Below are 18507 nucleotides of genomic sequence, written 5' to 3'. Positions count from 1 at the left end.
AACCTTATGGCAGGTTAGCATTCGGATCTATGTATCATTTCATGACTTTGTAACTATCCGGTGCAGGTCCCTCTGATCACATATTATGCATGGGCTAGACTCTCCTGTGCTTCATATACACTCACATATAGGGGCCTTTCACATGGCAGAAAATGAAGAGGAATACTTCTTTATTTTCTGGCCAAAGCGGCAGCATGCTTATCAGCACCAGCGTTCCATTACAGCTTTCTGCCGCCAAGTGAATGGGCCTAATCATCAGGGCAACCCGGCCACGAACTCCGCAGCTAGCCGCAGAATCCACATTGAGGTCGAGCAGGACACTTATTTTTTCAGTGTCCTGCTGTGATTTCTACCTCCCATTGAAGACAACGGCAGAATCTGAGTGGAATTTGTTGTTAATTCAGGGCCAAAATCTGCCCTCAAATCAGCGTCAAATTCCTACATGTGAATGACCCCATAAAGTGACCCTTTAATAAATAGCTAGGATCCTAGGACTACTCTTCACCGGTTCTAATTGCACATAAGGTTCCATGCACACAATTGTGCGCTTTGTCAGTGTGTTAGCTGTGTTTCTCACCATTATCTTCTATGGCTCAATACATACGACAGTGTATTATAATCTATTCACTTCCTTAGAGGCGCAGTGTACTAACCTATACCAGTATATATTGGATGCACAATGACAACCTGATCTTCATTATTAATTGGGACGTATTTAGAGTAAAATGAGATTCAATGTTTGGTACTAACAAATCCTATTACACCTAATTTAAAGGGACACACTATTTAATGTTATAAGGTGGCCTAAATCATTGTTGTACTAAGCTCTCAGTTGTTAGTTGACATCAGGAGATACATAATTTCTATAGTATATTTTGTAAAACATTAATGCTACTCTACTAAAATAAAACCATAATCAAAATACTACACGTACATTAAATAGTGGGTGTTTTACTGTCTGCTTGCCTGCCATCCAGTCATACACCCTACGGTATCCCACTACAACGTTTAGAAACAGTCTTGTTAAAAGATATGTACTTTAGGCCGGGGCCCCAAAGCAAAAAACACCACAGTGTTTTACATTACTTGAAAAGTGGATGGGATTGTGGCTAATTCCATTCACACGTTGCAGGAAAAAAATCTGCTGCGATAATGCCACAAAGCCTCGCATTTTGGAAAATCGCAACATTATACCTATGGAATCGCTATTTTTTTTCCGCATAGGTATAATAAAAGCAGAAAACCACTGCAGAAAAAACTTGATGCGTTTCTGCCTCATTCTTTTCCGTTGAGTTTTTTGGCTGCAGCTTGCTACATGGGACCTTAATCTTAAAGGCAGCCTGTGAAGTTGACCAGAGTGTGAGATTTGCAGGCAGTATGTTATAGAAGAGAAAGATCTAAGCTGACGTATATATAGAGTGGTTTCTGTGGAAATATTGAGTAAGACTTGTCATTTCCTGAACAAGCTGCTCATTCTGGGCTTTGGAGTCCAGTGGGAGGTCCACAGATAGGACTGTTCAGTATGAAGTGTTTCCTTTAAAACGTATTAAACGTAAAGGATTAGGCCCCATATAGCGAAAAAAAAATCTTTGGATAAAACACAGAGGAAACGCATTGTATTTTTTTCCGCAGCATTTTTCGTTGTTTTTTTGTTGTATTTTCTGAAACATTTTTTTTCCCCTGTTAAATCTATAGGGAAAAGGCTTGCGACGACACAGCTAAAATAAACATCCTTCTCAAAAATGCTGCTTTTCTGAAAGGCTTTTTTTTCACATTGTGTGGATTAGATTTAGGCCCAGTTCAAATCAGCGTTCAGATTTTCGTACAGGGACCCCCCCCCCCCCAAACGAAACCTATACGCATTAAAAAGCTTTTACCTAAGAAAACACATGGACCCCATAGACTATAATGAGGTCCATGTGGTTTCTGCACATAACATGCAAAGAGAAAAATGCTGCTTGCAGTACTTTTCCCTCCGCATGTTTCGTGCGTAAACCACACGGACCTCATTATATTATGTTTTATATTATGTGGTTTCTTAGCTAACCGCTTTTTAATGTGTATAGGTTTCCGCCCGGGGGTCTTCATGCAGACTCCCTGAATGGAAATGCGAACACTGATGTGAACCAGGCCTTAGCAAAATCTCATTCACTGTGTTTGTACTGGAAAAACACAGCTTTTTTTTTTTTAATTACATTTCCACAGTAGTCAAAAACGCTGCATTTTCAGAACGTGGGACTTTAGCCTAATGGCTTAGCAAATACCCCATGTCTTTTGGATACTCATGATCTATCCACAAGATTGGTCATCAATATCTGATCAGCGGAGGTCCAACATAAGTTATTAGTATCCAATGTACATGTAGACAACCACTTTAAAGGGACCAGGGTGAAGCACATTAATCCAGTATCACAGATAGGTAAGTCAGTCTCTGACCAGAATGTAATCTCTTTTTCCCCACACTACTCTAATACATTGGCATAAATGCGAGATGTCAGCGCAGCTCCCTGACTTGCTCAAAGAAGGGGGAAGGAAGGAAGATATATTACCGCTGTGTTGGGCATAGCAGCAGTGGCGGATCCAGGCTTTGCGGGGCCCTGGGCAATTGACTTTGACAGGGCTCTACTTACCGGGGGGTCTGGGAATACCACCCATGGGAACGGGGGGTCTAGAGGTCCCCCCCCAGGATTTTTTGAAAAAATTAGCCCTAAAAATGCGTTTTTGAGGCGTTTTTTTAGCTAGTTCCTGTGTCTGCACCACACATGTGACCCAGCTTCCTGCTCTCAGATAGTGGAGGAGGAAATGAGTGAAGTATGTGAAAGCTGGGGGACTGGTCTCACCATCTATTTATAGAGCTGTATGTCCGATGCCTAGCTGCAAGGCCAGTGGCATAGAAACAGCGTCATCTCGCCGCTGGCTTTGCATATGAAACCCCGCCCACCAATTGACGCAAGAAAACCAGGAAGAAAGAAGAGTTTACAGCAGCGAAGACTGGTGAGTAAGGGACAAGGGAATACCCCTTTAAGGGTCTCGCGCTCCTAACCGACTGACCCGACCTGTGTTTTGTTAGGTGCAGGCTGTGCGCTCGGGGCCCCGCTGGGCACGGGCTCATTTACATATAGTGAAATAAATGAATATCTTGGCTACGGAGGTTTAAATTTTTATTGGGAAAAAGGTGCTTAATTCAGGTGAGCCTGAAGCTGAGTTGCTTGTTTAATGTGCTCCCCCCTGGTGAAAGACCCCCTTTACGTGCAGTAACACTTCAGCTTCAGTTGGGGTCTGTATTTTTCAGCCTAGTTGACAGAACCCCTATTGAAAACAGTAAGACTTTTTTTTTAGTGTTTCTGCATGAAAATCTATAAAAAGCAATGAAAGCTGTAGGGTCACACACATTTTTGTATTGACGTGAAGTAATTTTGGTTCCGATACCCTTATAGTAACTATACTTACTATAGTATAGTAAAATTTGCTTGCTTTGGGAAATTTCAGCCAAAACCCACACCTGACTGGAAAAGTCCGCTGTTTAGCAACAATTCCTTAAGTCCTGCGCCATTTTGGGACAGTACAACCTCAAATTACCTGGATTGGATGAAAGTTTGGGACAATCCCAGCAAATTCAGGACTAGTCACATATACACCCCCACTGAGAACTTCCTTTGCCATATAGATGTGACTGGGTTAAAACAACCATGGTACTGGCAGTATCCACTTGTCCAATTATATGGCTATGCCAAGGTAATGCTTGTCTACATAACAGCCGTAACATCACCTATTGTTATAGACACTGTCATAAGATGCTACGTCACTAAACAGCAGTGGGGGCAAAGGAAAAATGCTCTTTTCTATTTTCTCCGAGGGACTCTGGATTTTCTTTTACCCTGAATCTGTCATACTAAATCATATTTGACAGATTTACTTTTGTAGGGGCCTTTTGGGGCATAAATATCAGATAGGTGGAAGTCAGGTACCCAGCATCTCCAGTCTTTATCTTGGAAGAGGCCGCAGTGTTCAGACAAGCAGCGAAGAGGCCTCAGAGCTTACCAAGCACAGCATTGTATATTGCATAGCAGATTTGCTCTGTATTGCAGGCAGCTCATTCTCATTCACTTGAATGGTACTAAGATCCAGGCCATGTTAACAATATATGTGACACCAAATGGCTTGTTAAACATATGCTGGTTTGAAGAGTCAATTGGTAGGGGTACTGGTGTCAGACCCTGCCAATTGATATTATTGATTTCAGTTTTATTTAATGTTCTTCTTTCCTAAATAGGTTAAAAATTCTTCCAGCAGTAGCCACTAGGGGGGACTTAGGTAAGGACCTAATGCTCCCTCTAATGGTGGCTGCAAACAGCCAAAATGGTATGGTTTACTGATATATATATATATATATATATATATATATATATATATATATATATATATATATATATATATATAGAGCTCTGAGTTGGAAAAAATGGAGCTCTGATCCCTATGCAGATATATTACAGGGAGTTTGTCACAGGAACCTTGATATTACCAGTGAAAGTGCATTGTAGAGAATATTATGCTAAACATCATCATATCTTTAGACAGACAGATTCGAATGCAATGGGGCAAGCCAGAGACTCCTAGGTTCAGGTTCCCTTGCACTTGAGCCTTATGTGCATAGTTATAAAGTCAGCTTTTTCAGGGTGAATCTATTGGGCTATGTAAAGGTCTGATTGTTCTCAGCATAGTGTTCCCTACAATGTGCTGTGACTGGTCTCATATCAACTTTCCTGGTAACAGATCCCCTTTGAGAAATTAATTACACTTCTAGACTTAAAGGGGTTATGTCACAATCTTTATCCTCTATCCATAGGGCAGAGGAAAATTGAAGATCGGTGGAGGTCTGATTGCTGAGACCCCCACTGATCCTGAGAACAGGGTTGTTTTTTTTAACCCTTGCTGTAAATATAGCTGTAGGAACCTCTGTTGGACTCAGAAGTGCCCCTACTCTCATTCACTTCAAAAGGAGCTCAAGAGATAACCAAGTGTTGTACTTTGCCTATGTCTGGCACTCTCACTAATATGAATGGGAACAGGGGCACGTCTGAGTCCGCCCGGGGTTTGGCTGCTTTTCACACAGCTGACTTCCTAGCCCATTCTTGGGATCAACTTGGACAGAGGAGAAATATTTTTTGTGACATTCACTTTAACCTCTCACTAAAACCTGCAAACCACATCATCTGTATACTTTGGCAATGAAATCACAAAATGCTATTACTAGATACATTAGTTCTATAAGAATATGGAGAAATCTGGTAACAGTGTCACTGAGGCACTGTAGAACACCGACACCACCACCTATACCCATGAGTTTCTAGACTTCAACAACCTTATACATTCTGGTGGGAATAATGTGAAGCCCAAGAGTTGATGGAAGACGTGAAATTCTCTAAATTCTTGATATTCAAAGGAGCAAAACATCTTAAAATATTTATGTATTTTCTTCTATACTGCTAATCTATTCCTGCTAAATGGATGGGAAAACCCTTATAACAGTATTATGTCCTAATTGTATGGCTTTTTCAATATATAGTTAATATGTGCAAAATTCGGTAAATTAAATTGGACATAAGCAGAAGATGACCAAGATTACAAAACAAGGATACATGGAACGAGTGCATGGGGGATAACTGAACTGTCCAGCCAAGGTCCTATTACGCTTTGGCAGTGTACATACGGACACTCATGTTTATAGTAAAATACAGTATGACTTGAATGAATGATGTACAGTAATATATTCCAGAGGAAGGATCAATATATTATGAGGCTAAATCAGAACTGTTGCTCTATATGACGATATTAAATACATAAGTCTTTGAAGCTATCATTAAGGAATACATTGCTTCATTGCATTTCTAATGTAACTCTCTCTGAGACCCTGACTGTTGTAATCCCCTTCCTAAAATTCTCCTGCCACCCAAATCATGGTCATTATAAGATTGCATGCACTGCATATGATCCGGATGGAAGAGCTATTTATTTCTTCAGATTTGTGTCTTTTCCATCATTGATGTGGCACCGCTCATGTTCTCAGACACCAGCCAGGTTTATTAAGTCTCTGGTGATGTCACTCCCCATAGCTTAGTCTTTCTCCATAAAAGAGACTCTCTCTAGCACGTATTGTTAAGAAGTATGAGATGTGAAGAAATAGAGATCCATTTGTAGGAAGAACGGTGCCACCACCTTGAAGGGTCTGACTTCTTGGAAGTATATTCCCCTCTAACCTCTTCTTCCAGTAGAAATGACCCACAAAAATCTATTCTATGCATAAAAAGGAGGGGGAGCTCAGGCCAAAACATCTTTCTCCCCTCCTCCCTCCTGTGCAATGAAAATGGCTAATCTTCTGTATCATTCTCCATGGTGGCCCTAACTCCCTGGGAGACCTGGATCTGAAAGGTGTCTTTGAAATTCCAGGTCCGGAGGAGAAGGGCACTCCAGGTGGTCAGGGAGAGATGGAAAACGGAAGCTCCCTAAGATTGCCTGGGAGGGGGTTTCTGGAAGGGGAATGGGATGGGTTTGAGGATATCCAGGTCCTGGTATTACACCAACAGGTTCTTGGGGACTAGTGCTGAGATGCAGAACATTAGGCTTAAGGTTAAGAGGCTCTAAATCATTGTAGTCAGTCAGTGCTGGGCTCTGTGAGAGAAAAGGGAAAAACATCTTATTATTGGACATAGATGCAGACAAATGTACAAGGAGAGTTCTGCAGTCCTGACCATGCTGCATGAACATAGAAGTGCACTGACCTGAAGAGGAGAGATGGGAGAGTCTGTAGGAAGGGAGGGGTTGCTCTGTATAGGCTCCAGGCTCTTAGAGGCTGAGTGATAGAGTCCTAGAGTATGGGAGCTGGGGGAGATGGGGCTATATGCAGGAGGGATTTGAGAGAGCTGTCTTTGCAGTAACTGCAGGATTATATTGATATCTGAAGACATCCTGGATTCCAACCTGGAAGAAAACATATGAAGCAATTACAGCTGTGTCATAGATATGAAAATAACGCAGGGTTAAATGAACCATAACTTGCATTCTAGTTGGTTGCTCATACCTGTCTAGCTGAGCCTGGAGCAGCTCCAGCCGTGACTCTACCTCTCCTGGCCGGTCATCAGGACTGAGCGGGGGATCCAGAGAATCATGCACCATAGAAATGTGTTGGGCGGCGTCCGGACATGCAGCCGATCGTCTGTCACCCCAGAAACTGAACAAGTTGGGGACCTCAATAGGAGAAGCTGACAGGGAAATATGAAAATAATAAAATACAAGAAAGAATAAAAATATGTCTGGTAGATTGATGTGACAGGAGATAAGTTATTGAATGCAATGGGGCAGATAAACTAATGCGGGGAATTTTATCAACCCATTTACGCTAGAAGATGGGCATATTTCCCCAAATTGTCTTTTAGACAGTGCAAAGATAGACTAGTTTTGTCTTGTCCTGTTGTGTGTAACACTTATTCAGAGGAGGGACTGTTGCCCAGTTGCCCTGCTACTGCCTAAGGTAGCTGAGGCAAGTAGGCAGGGACAGGGGCTGGGCCAAGTTTAGAATCACTGTTTTTGTCATTCTCTTCCTTCCTAGTTTCAGCTGCAACCACTGGGGAATTGCTCAAGAAGCAATTCCATAACACTAGCGTACTTTCAGACTGTCTAATCTAATTTTACTCCACTTATTAGATGGCATAGTTTCCAACAAAAAATTGTGCCGAAATGTTGGTGCATTTTTGAATATTAAATTCCACCCATTTTCAACAAGCCAAACCCACCTATCATATAAAGTCCAAAATATGGAAAATGTCCAAGAGACATAGTAAATGAAGTGTACAGCAAGTATGACAGTTTTGTGAGTAAATTAAACCATCATTTTGGCACATTTGTATTAGTTTATCTGCCCCTATATGTTGAAAAATTACATGTATAGCTTATAAGTCTGTACCACGGCCCCTGGTAACACCTGCCATTAATAGGGTTCACTGTCTTTTTATGTAGCTAAAGAGCTGTTGCGCACCCTCAGGTACTAGAGTCTAAAGTGATATCCATATACTTGTGTCTGCTAGCACCTTGTAAGATAATAACAAGCAAAAAGTATTTTAGTTATATTTTTTTTTATAACACCACTAGATTGTAAAAAAAACCTAATCTGTCACACATGTTACATATCAGTCACCTGAATAAGTCTCCACTGTCTCTAACACCTTCCTGCCTCCTTCACGGGTGCTGATGTTGGCCGTCACCAGGTTGACCACAGCTGGAATGAATTCTTGCTTGTCGGCGGCTGGCACTGGTAGCCTGTCTAAACGTCCTGAGTTTAGCGGTTTGGTTTCATCATCACTGGTCTGGGAGCACGGAGTGGTGCTGCTCGCCATTTCATCCCATTGTTGTTCTCTACTCAGTGGCCGCTGGAGATTGGTCAGCTCAGAATAGGTGTGATATTGTTCAGCATCTGAATTTATGTCATCGATGCCATCCACTTAATTTGAAAGCAATGAGATTTCTATAAGCACATTGATTCTGAGTACAAATTGTTTATTAGACATAACTATATACTCAATGTCACTTAAAGTCCTACAATTTTGCCTTACCATGTTTCTTCCGGCGGCGTCCTGATTGTTTACATCTACGTGGCTTACGGTAACTGCAGTTAAACTCTTCACTCCCAGGAGAACGGGGAATACTGTCTGCCTAATGTGGGTGAGGGAAGAAAAACAGCAGCTTATGGACAGTTATTTTACGTAAGTATCTAAAATTCTACCAGGCCTAAAGCACAATATCCTCTTTTACCACTATGCCCAGTCTTATCCATATGACATCTAATGCTATAGATTGTAACCTCCTTACATCTCTTAGGTTGAAGGTGATCTCCAGGTTGCTCCAGAAGCAGTCAGAGAATGTTGGGTACATGTCCAGCACCTCCAGAAGGTCCTCTCTTTGGATCTTGTGAAGGTCACAATAAGTCAGAGCTCTCACATCTGCATTTGACTTTCCAGGACGGGCATACAGACTGATAGGCTCTCCAAAAATGTCATTTTTTCCTGTGAAATCATTAGACAAATATCAATAAACTGCCCTTCAATATCTATATTGTGACGCAATCAATTTAGGTAAGATGACGCTATGTGCAAACAAGGCAACTAGAGATGAGCGAGTAGTTAAATATTCCAGATTCGATATTCGTTTCGAGTAGAGCCTCAATATTCGACTACTCGATCGAATTTCGAATCCCATTATAGTCTATGGGAAAAAATGCTCGTTTCAGGGGAAACCACTGTTCGACTAAAGGAGAGTCACCAAGTCCATAAGTAGCAGGAGGAGAGTGTTTAGGAGGAGCGCTGTGCAGTTAAAGCACACGGACCCCATAGACTATAACGGGACCGTGTGCTTGCAGCGCACTGCCCGCACGAATGATTCATGTGGGCAGTGCGCGGCAAGCACAAAGACCCCATTATAGTCTATGGGGTCCGTGCGCTTTAACTGCACAGCGCTTGCAGTTGCGCTGATATTTCGTTCGGGGGGTCCTCCTGCGGACTCCTTCCGGACGGGAGGCAAGCACTAACGTGAACCGGCCCTTACTCGTCCTGCAGAACCAGCATTGATTGGATGAATGCTATACACTGTATAGTTATGCGGGAGCTGACTTTTTCTCATAGGAATGCATTGACCAGCGTTGATTGGCCGAATGCTATACAGTGTACAGCATTCGGCCAATCAACGCTGGTTCTGCTGGAGGCTCATCTGTGAGGAGGTGGAGTCTAAGATCGGACCACAGCAGTCTCCATTGTGGTCCGATCTTAAACTCGGCCTCGTCACAGACGAGCCTCCGGAAGAACCACCGTTGATTGGCCGAATGCTGTACACTGTATAGCATTCAGCCAATCGTCCCTGGTCAATGCATTCCTATGAGAAAAAGTCAGCTCCCGCATAACTGCAAGCTGCCTCTCTCCCGACTAACAAGGACGAGCCTGCTGCAGAACCAGCGTTGATTTGCCGAATGCTATACAGTGTATAGCATTCAGCCAATCAACGCTGGTTCTGAATTGAATCTTTACTGCGAATAGCAAGTAGTATTTGAACGAGTACGAGTATTTCGAATACCGTAGTATTCTATCGAATACCTACTCGATCGCATACTACTCGGTCATCTCTAAAGATAACCTAAGTTGTATTCTTTAAAGGTCCATTATTACCCAAAATAGCCACCACAATGTCATCCCTGAGAATCTCGATTGACCCACGAGAGATGAAGTAGAGGGTAGTGAGCACATCCCCATAGTGAACCAAGGTGTCTCCTGGAGGAGCATGTGTGGTCTTGAACTTCATGGCCAGTGCCCTCAAGCATCCTTTGGTTGCTCCTCTGAAGGCTTTGCAATTTTGAAGCAGTGTGCGATTGAGATGCAGACATATGTCTGCCTGTAGGCACTCTGGAAATCCTTTCAGCACCTGGATAGAACAAAGTCAAAGGAAAAGAGAGGAAGAAGTAGAATGAAGGCATGAGAAATGTAAGGGGGTATAGAAGACAAAAATATGTAGATTTCAATAAAGAAGTTGAACATTAAGTCACTTAAAGGCTTTGGTCACTTTCATATGGATCACTGAATGATACCTTTTGTGCATTAAAAAAAAATATACGATATAACAGAATAGGGACAATGACAACATAATATTCAGAAGTAAAGAGAGGATGAGAAATGTACCGTATGTGTAAAAACAATAAAGAATGTACTGTACATATTAAAGAGGAGGTTTAGATTAGAAAATATGTTTTCTATAAACTATTTGTGATTTCTGAGTAGATAGAATTGGATAGAATAGATGAGGGGGTCGCTTGTTTCTGACCTTCATCTCTTGTATGGATTTGAGAGTAGTTAGTCAGAGCATCTCTCACTCTTGAGGAACTGTTCTGTTCTGCATTGCACAGAAAATTCAATGGCTACTGTGTAATACCACATTAAATTTTACCTGGAAAACTGAATACTTACTGTAATGTTACCCTATCTGATTGCTGTGGGTTCAATCAGGGGACACTTTGTGATAGGTTCCATGCACACGTCCGAGTGTGCCATCTGAGAGGACGTCCATGGTCCATTCCATTCTGATGAAAATAGAGCAGGTCCGATTCTGCTCCGTTTCATTGGAACGAAATGGAACGAAAGCCCCCATAAAGGTAAGTGCACAATGGAAGGATGTACACTTGGTCGTGTGCATGGGGTCTAATTGTTAAAAGTACTGTATGTTCACAGAGCGTTTTGTTCACATTAATTTAAGTACATGTTCTGCATTGCTTTCCAATGGGATAGTTCATATAGTGCAGATTGAAATTCCACTGCCAAAGGAAACAAAGAAGCAGCATGAACAGTACTGATAAGGTTTCTGCTCTGAAAATGGCACTAAAACTGTGGCGGGTGGCCGCACATGGATCAGCCTCAGCGAACCAGAGCATGTAGAGCTGCATTAGCTGAAAAGGCAAATAGCTGAAAAGGCAAACCATGGCAGAAACCCAAGGCTCATCCTTGAATTTCTGCTATGGATTCCATGACAAAAATACAGGTTTATGAGTACTTTGCTTTGTGAACATACCCTCAAGGAACAACATAATAATAGGATAATGTACAAAATTGTAGCCATTGCAAAAGCCAATGAGATGAAGAATTCATAGATGGGGGCGATCGGAATAAGGAAAGTTGTATGATTATCATATGTAGAGTTGTGGGGATAGATCTAATATACAGTATGTGGATGGAAAATAAGGTGGCAATGGAAAATGGAAGTCTCATCTATATATAATTGTACAAAGGCAATGAGAAGAGATAAATGTGTTGGAGAGATGATATGTAAACATGGGGATTGGTGTGAAATATTGATCAGTGGAGGTGACGCACTATATATAGGGATCTGAAAAATGGAAACATCTGGGTCAATGTATTAAACTGGGGAATGACTATAGGACATGTATTGGTCTTTAGGAACTGTTTTAGTACAGTTATCAAGACACAAAACCCATGAAGGCACCTTGTCTTTTGGTGATATATGCTTGGATCTGTAAAAAACAAACAGAAAAAACAACTACATTTTACCCTCCACATTGATCCACATTCTGGGAAGACTTTGATTGCAACCTGATCAGTATAAATGGGGTCATATCCATGACCTACGACCTCCGTGATATTCATGCGTTGATTACTGACTTGTTCCTGTAATTATTTTTTTGTCTAAATATGTTAATAGGGCAGCGGGGCTCATGTAAAACCCACCGCCTTGTCTGCTAGTATATTGCTGAGTATCACATCATCATAAGGGTCAATCATTTCTAATAGCAGATGACTGATGATGAACAGACCTGTAAGTCCTTTTGACAGACTCAACTTTTCAGCAGGTTATTAAACCTGACGGCTGAGAAAATGGGAATTCATCCAGTTGTGTTAACTCAATACTTGCTGAGCAACTTCCTTCGAGAATTCGCATTCTCTGAAGGGACCTTAGAAATACAAACAGGTAAAGAGTGGTTGCTCATGTACCAGTTGCCTCATGAACTTGGTTTAATACATAGACCAGCTCCATATAGGGACAACCATTTCAAAACCTGAATACAGCCACTAATAAAGTTCAGTTTTAATCTACCTTACTGAGAATAGATCGTAAGCTTCAAGACATTGATGCAGATTTATCTGTCATTTCATAAGGAGGAACATAGTGCCCAGGGACATAGTGGCTAGCAATGTATTGTGACTTATAATGTTCTCGGGACAGTGAAGCTGATGTTGCATCTGGGACACCGTTTTGTGGACTCTCTAGTTGTCTGGGTAGTGGATGTATTGTACTGAAAATTCTTTGGGGGTATCCTAGCTAGCAAAATGTTTTAGACATGGCAGCTAGGGGTAAACTTAAGGCATTGAGCCTGGCAATGGATTAAGGAATATTGATGCTGGTTCTGTAGTTGGGACGTTGTGTGGGTATTGTGACTAAAAGATCTCAGGGAATACTGTAGCTGGGGGCATGGTGGTTCAGCAGTTGTACGGGGGGCTAGCAACTTTATCAGTTATTGTGGAAGGCAATTGTTTAGGGTCTAGTATTAATAAGCCATTAATAAATGAGGAATTACATTACATATATAAGGGACAATTGTTGCTACCATCCAATGGTAGGAATCACTATGTGCAAAATGCTCAGATTTATAGGGAAGGATGCATCTAACTAACCTGCAGTAACTGTATCTAATGTTCAGAACTGTCATCACTAGCCCTTTCATTTCATGTGATCCTATAGTAAAATTGCTGCATGTATGTACAGTCCTACAACATCACTAATAACCATAATTCCTACAATCATAAAGTTTAAACCCAGCCTTAGGCATATCTTTGATACCATATCTTAGTCTGCGTGAAATTCTTCTGAGACATAGATAGATCTATTGATAAAGATAGATAGATAGATAGATAGATAGATAGATAGATAGATAGATAGGAGATAGATAGATAGATAGATAGATAGATAGATAGATAGATAGGAGATAGATAGATAGATAGATAGATAGATAGATAGATAGATAGATAGATAGATGATGTATATCATAGGCCTGGATAGGATAGATTATAGTTAGATGGATGTTGACTTGATGATGAATAGGATGGATGGATGGATAGATAGATAGATAGATAGATAGATAGATAGATAGATAGATAGATGTGTAACGGGCCCCGCAACTTTAGGGGCCTAGTGGGCCCCTGGTGCTTTTTTTAATTTTAAATAAGCCATTACCTTCTGAAGTAACCCTAGCAGGTAAAGTGCCCTATTTACATACCAATCCTCATTTCAACCCACGGCCGCCTCCGCTTCCCCTTCTGGCCTTCAGGGGGCTTCTGTTTTTCAGACACCAGGATATAATGATTGGAGGCCCAGGGGAGGTGAGGAAACATAAAAAAAAACTGTGTTATTTACCTCTCCTAGGTTGAGGCGCAACTCCCTACTGTCCTCAAGCCTCTTTACTGATGTCACAGATGTCGCATTGGTCAGACTCATGTCAGGAAGCATGACAACGTAATAACTTATGTGACGTCAATAAAACAGCAGGGATTCACACAGGAGCCCAGGAGAGGTAAGACTCGTTTTTTTGTTTTTCACTTCCCCTGGACCTCCGATTATTATATAATAATAGCTTGTGGGTGGTGTACCCCCCAAATTTCTGGTCCTGCCAAAGTCGAAATTTTTGCAATATTTGCAATCAACATTTTAGGAGCCACTATGGAACATATTACTGTGTAAAGGGGACACTATGGGCATAATACTGCGTGCAGGGACCACTATGTGACATAATACCTTGTACAGGGGCCTCTTTGTGGCATTATACTGTGTGCAGGGGCAGCTATGTGACATTATACTGTGTGACCGGGCCACTGAAGGACATAATACTGTGGGGTGGGGCCACTATGGGACATTTCACTGCATGGAGGCTGCTATTAAACATTATACTGTGTGGAGGGGCCACTATGGGACATTATACTGTGTGGAGGAGCTGCTATGTGATATTATATTGTGTGTGTGTGGGGGACGCTATGGACATTATACTCTGTAGATGGGCTACTACGGAACATTTTACTGTGTGCAGGGGCCATTCTGTGACATAATACTGTGTGGTGGGGACACTATGGGACATTATACTGTATTGAGGGGCTATGGACATTATACTCTGTGGAGGGGCCGCTATGGTATATTATACTTTGTGGAGGGGCTGCTATGGAACATTATTAGATTTTGTGTAAAAGGGGCATCATACAGTGTGGGGGCCTGGAAAGGGGGCACTATATCGTGTTGGGTTGGGGGTGGGCCCAAGTTAAATGTTTGCTATGGGGATTCAGTCTTTGCTAGTTACACACCAGATAGTTAGATAGATAATTGATAAGAGATGTCAGCATATGATATGATAGATTGATGTTAGGTACATAGAATATGGACAGGATACGTGGATAGATAGATAGATAGATAGATAGATAGACAGAATATGGATACGCAGATAGATAGATAGATAGATAGATGGACAGACACATAGATAGATAGATAGATAGATAGATAGATAGATAGATAGATAGATAGATAGATAGATAGATAGCTAAGTAGACGGGAAGGCTCCTTCTTATTAACCTGTAATACCGTTATCTAATATTTATAATTGTTATCATTTCTAGCCCTATTGTTGCATGAGATCCTATTGGAAAATTACAGTGTGTATGTACAGTCCTACAACATCACTATAATAATCATAATTCCTACAATCATACACTTTCAATCTAAACCTACATAGATAGAAGATGGCGAGATATATTAAATAGATATTAAAGAGATAGGTTAAATAAATATTAATTTTCTAGTTTCCTTTGTTTTATCATTTCTGCCCAGAACAGTTACCTCAAAATCTGGTAATCCAAACCGGGAGGGTTATCTACTGCCTGGTTTCTAATGGTGTTTGTCATACACTTTGAGGGTTATCTCTGGCGATCTCATCTATGTGTCTTTTAAATGATTATATGAGTCATTGTCAGTGTATGTTATGTCACGCATGGCACTAGGCCTGCAGCTATGTAGTGACCTAGCATAAATGCTCAATGAAGGATCTCGCTGTCAATAAGTCACCACTCCTACGTCATCATATAAGATGCACCGCCATTCCATGCTACCCGCTGAATTACATGGAGCAGGACAGAAAGTTTATGCCCTTGCCTGGCAGATGATCTTTGCTTGAGATCCAGCCGCAGGATGAATATTAGCCTTTCAAAGGGAAGAGAAACCATGAGGCCCTGGCAGAGTACAACATCCAACACCATCCCAATATAATCCTAGGAAAACTGTATGGATTCAATGAACACAGGAATCCTGTAAAGACAAGATCACAACACACACACACAGGATCCCTACCACACCTTCGAAAACACCAAAATCCAATAATCTCTGAAGTCAAGTTGTTAAGAATTCTATTTGAGCCTTTCTTTTTATCTGTTTTGAGGAAGATCGACAACCAGTATGCTGTCAATACAGCTCCAACAGGGTATGTCATCCAGCTTTTCCAGATTCCTGAATGACAAAACTATTGTGTAATTATATAGCTGCACAACTACGCAAATTTACTGTACAGAACACTACAAGACCTAGATGACAACTTTTTCCCATAAACAGATAAAAGAAGCAGCTAACAAAGTCTAACAACTTGACTCAGGGGGTAAATAAAAATATTTGGGGTGTTTTAAGATCATTTTAATGGAAAATGCTCCTTAAAGCAAATGGCTTCTGACATTCTATAGAAGCATATTAGAAGACAGTATCAGTAGGGTCCTGCTGCCGAGACCCTAACCTATTTCTAAGACAAGGAGCCTGCAGCAGCCTTCCTAGTACTGTGCCCTTTAGACTCTCGTCGGCTGCGCTCAGCTTCATTCGGGTGTAGATGTCAGTTATTAGTTGGACAGAATGGCTGCCACGTGAATCTGACGGGCGCTGCAGGGGCATGGTGCTTATAAGACTGCTGCAGGCCCCTTTGTTGTAGTGGTTGGTTGGAGTCTCAGTCTTTGCATCTCCAAAGATAGTATCAGCGAATATAATTCCATAACATGTCAGAAGAAAAGAAATCGTACACCATTTATTTTAAGGTCAGATTTTTCCACCACATATAATATTTCACACAAACATATTCCCTGTTGAAACAGACATAAATATTACACTCACCTGTCTGGCACAAAAGAGAACAAAGATTGGTTATCTGGTAATACACTTGAAAGATGTTAATACATTCCCCAAAGACAATATCCGCATGCAGACAAACCCCGAACAAGACACTGAAACACAACATATACACAGGAGTACAGGATCTATAGTCTAGCACAAGAAATACACACAAACAGGATTCCTGAAGATGTGGTGATAATCCCAATGACTGCGGGATGCTGAGATGTCACCTCCAACCGAACATCTGTATGGTCAACACCAACAGGGTTAGCTGCAATGTACTCATCCTTATAGCTCCGCACATTAGGTAGGGGTCTCCAGTTTATGTTTTTCTAGGTGTTGTGCAACCACAAATCTCAGGCCTGGTTCAATTCTGCATTCAGTATTAAGTTTGGGAAGTTCGCTTGGGGACATCCTGAACAGAATACCGAACTCATTTAAAGGGATCCTATCATTTAAACTCATTTTTTTCTGCCTATCACGTAGAAATAGCCTAAGAAAGGCTATTCTTCTCCTACCTTTAGATGTCTTCTCCACGCTGCCGTTCGGTATATATAACCCGGTTTTCATTGGTATTCAAATGAGTTTTGGGGGGTCCGCAATGCTACGAGAGAACTCTTCAGTGCCGCCTCCATCTTCTAGGGCAAAGCCGACTGCGTCTGCCGGCCACCAGAAGGTGGCAGCTTACAATACTGTGCTGTGAGAGAACTCATTTGCATACCGGCGAGAACCGGGATTTCTACGGAACGGCATCGCGGAGAAGATATATAAAGGTAGGAAAAGAATAGCCTTTCTTAAGGCTATTCCTAAGTGATAGGCAGAAAAAATTGAGTTCAAATGATAGGATCCCTTTAAAAAGCGGTGAGCAATGAAAGCACACAGACCCCATAGACTATAATGGGGTCTGTGTGTTTTCCACGTGGTATCCGCACCAGTCATGCAGCCAGAAAACTACTTCAAGAACTACAGGTAGTCCTCGGGTTACGACAGTCTCGGGTTACGACGTTTCGTGGTTACGACTAGAGATGAGAGCTCCCTTGTAACAGAAAACTGCCAGCACTCCCAGCTAACAAGGACTAGCCTGCGGCAAATCAATGCTGGTTCTGCAGCAGGCTCGTCCTTGCTCGTCGGAAGAGAGCTGGCAGCTTGCTGTTACAAGTGAGCTTGTAAAATAAAACCCTGAAACAGAATGTGAAACTTACCGAACGGTGCAGGGTGGGCGGGCATTCAGGCCTCCTCTTCCTCCGATGTCCTGACCACTTCCTCCGGCGCTCGCGAACTGATAATGGCCTGGGCGCATGTGCAGTATCATAATGCTTCTACTACAGCTACTGCGCATGCGCCCAGGCCATTATCAGTTCGCGAGCGCCGGAGGAGGAGGACGGAACATCGGAGGAAGAGGAGGCCTGAATGCCCGCCCACCCTGCACCGTTCGGTAAGTTTCACATTCTGTTTCAGGGTTTTATTTTAAAGGGGGGGGGGGTAGTTCCGAGCTGCTGCACACTAAATCACGTTGATCCGTTCCTACGCGGCGTCGGTATGGTAGGTTTCCGACTTACGTCGAAATTCGGTTTACGACGCCGCGCAAGAACGGATCAACGTCGTAAGTCGAGGACTACCTGTACTTTTGTCTCCGCATGATTCATGCGGACACCATGCAGAAAACACATGGACCCCATTATAGTCTATAACATAACAACAGTCTAGCCCTGCAGGGACACACTTCTAATACCTCTCTAGTCTGATATCTGACATGAGTGGGAAATTGTGCTGAATATT

General features: G+C 42.0%; 1 protein-coding gene across 1 annotated transcript in view; it reads right to left on the bottom strand.

Annotated features, from left to right (window-relative positions):
* Positions 1-5036: 5036 nt before the first annotated feature.
* Positions 5037-18507, bottom strand: part of KCNH6 (potassium voltage-gated channel subfamily H member 6) — a 186973-nt gene continuing 173502 nt past the window's right edge. The window contains exons 8-14 of the mRNA XM_075277136.1: positions 10209-10461; positions 8863-9056; positions 8607-8706; positions 8192-8494; positions 7079-7259; positions 6780-6978; positions 5037-6669 (exon numbers count right to left, since the gene is read on the bottom strand). Coding sequence (XP_075133237.1) covers positions 6400-6669; positions 6780-6978; positions 7079-7259; positions 8192-8494; positions 8607-8706; positions 8863-9056; positions 10209-10461 — 1500 coding nt within the window. The 3' untranslated portion in view covers positions 5037-6399. The remainder of the gene's footprint in view (positions 6670-6779; positions 6979-7078; positions 7260-8191; positions 8495-8606; positions 8707-8862; positions 9057-10208; positions 10462-18507) is intronic.

Source organism: Leptodactylus fuscus, chromosome 6, assembly GCF_031893055.1.
Source record: "Leptodactylus fuscus isolate aLepFus1 chromosome 6, aLepFus1.hap2, whole genome shotgun sequence".
Lineage (NCBI taxonomy): Eukaryota > Metazoa > Chordata > Amphibia > Anura > Leptodactylidae > Leptodactylus > Leptodactylus fuscus.
This window is presented reverse-complemented; position numbering and strand designations above follow the sequence as displayed.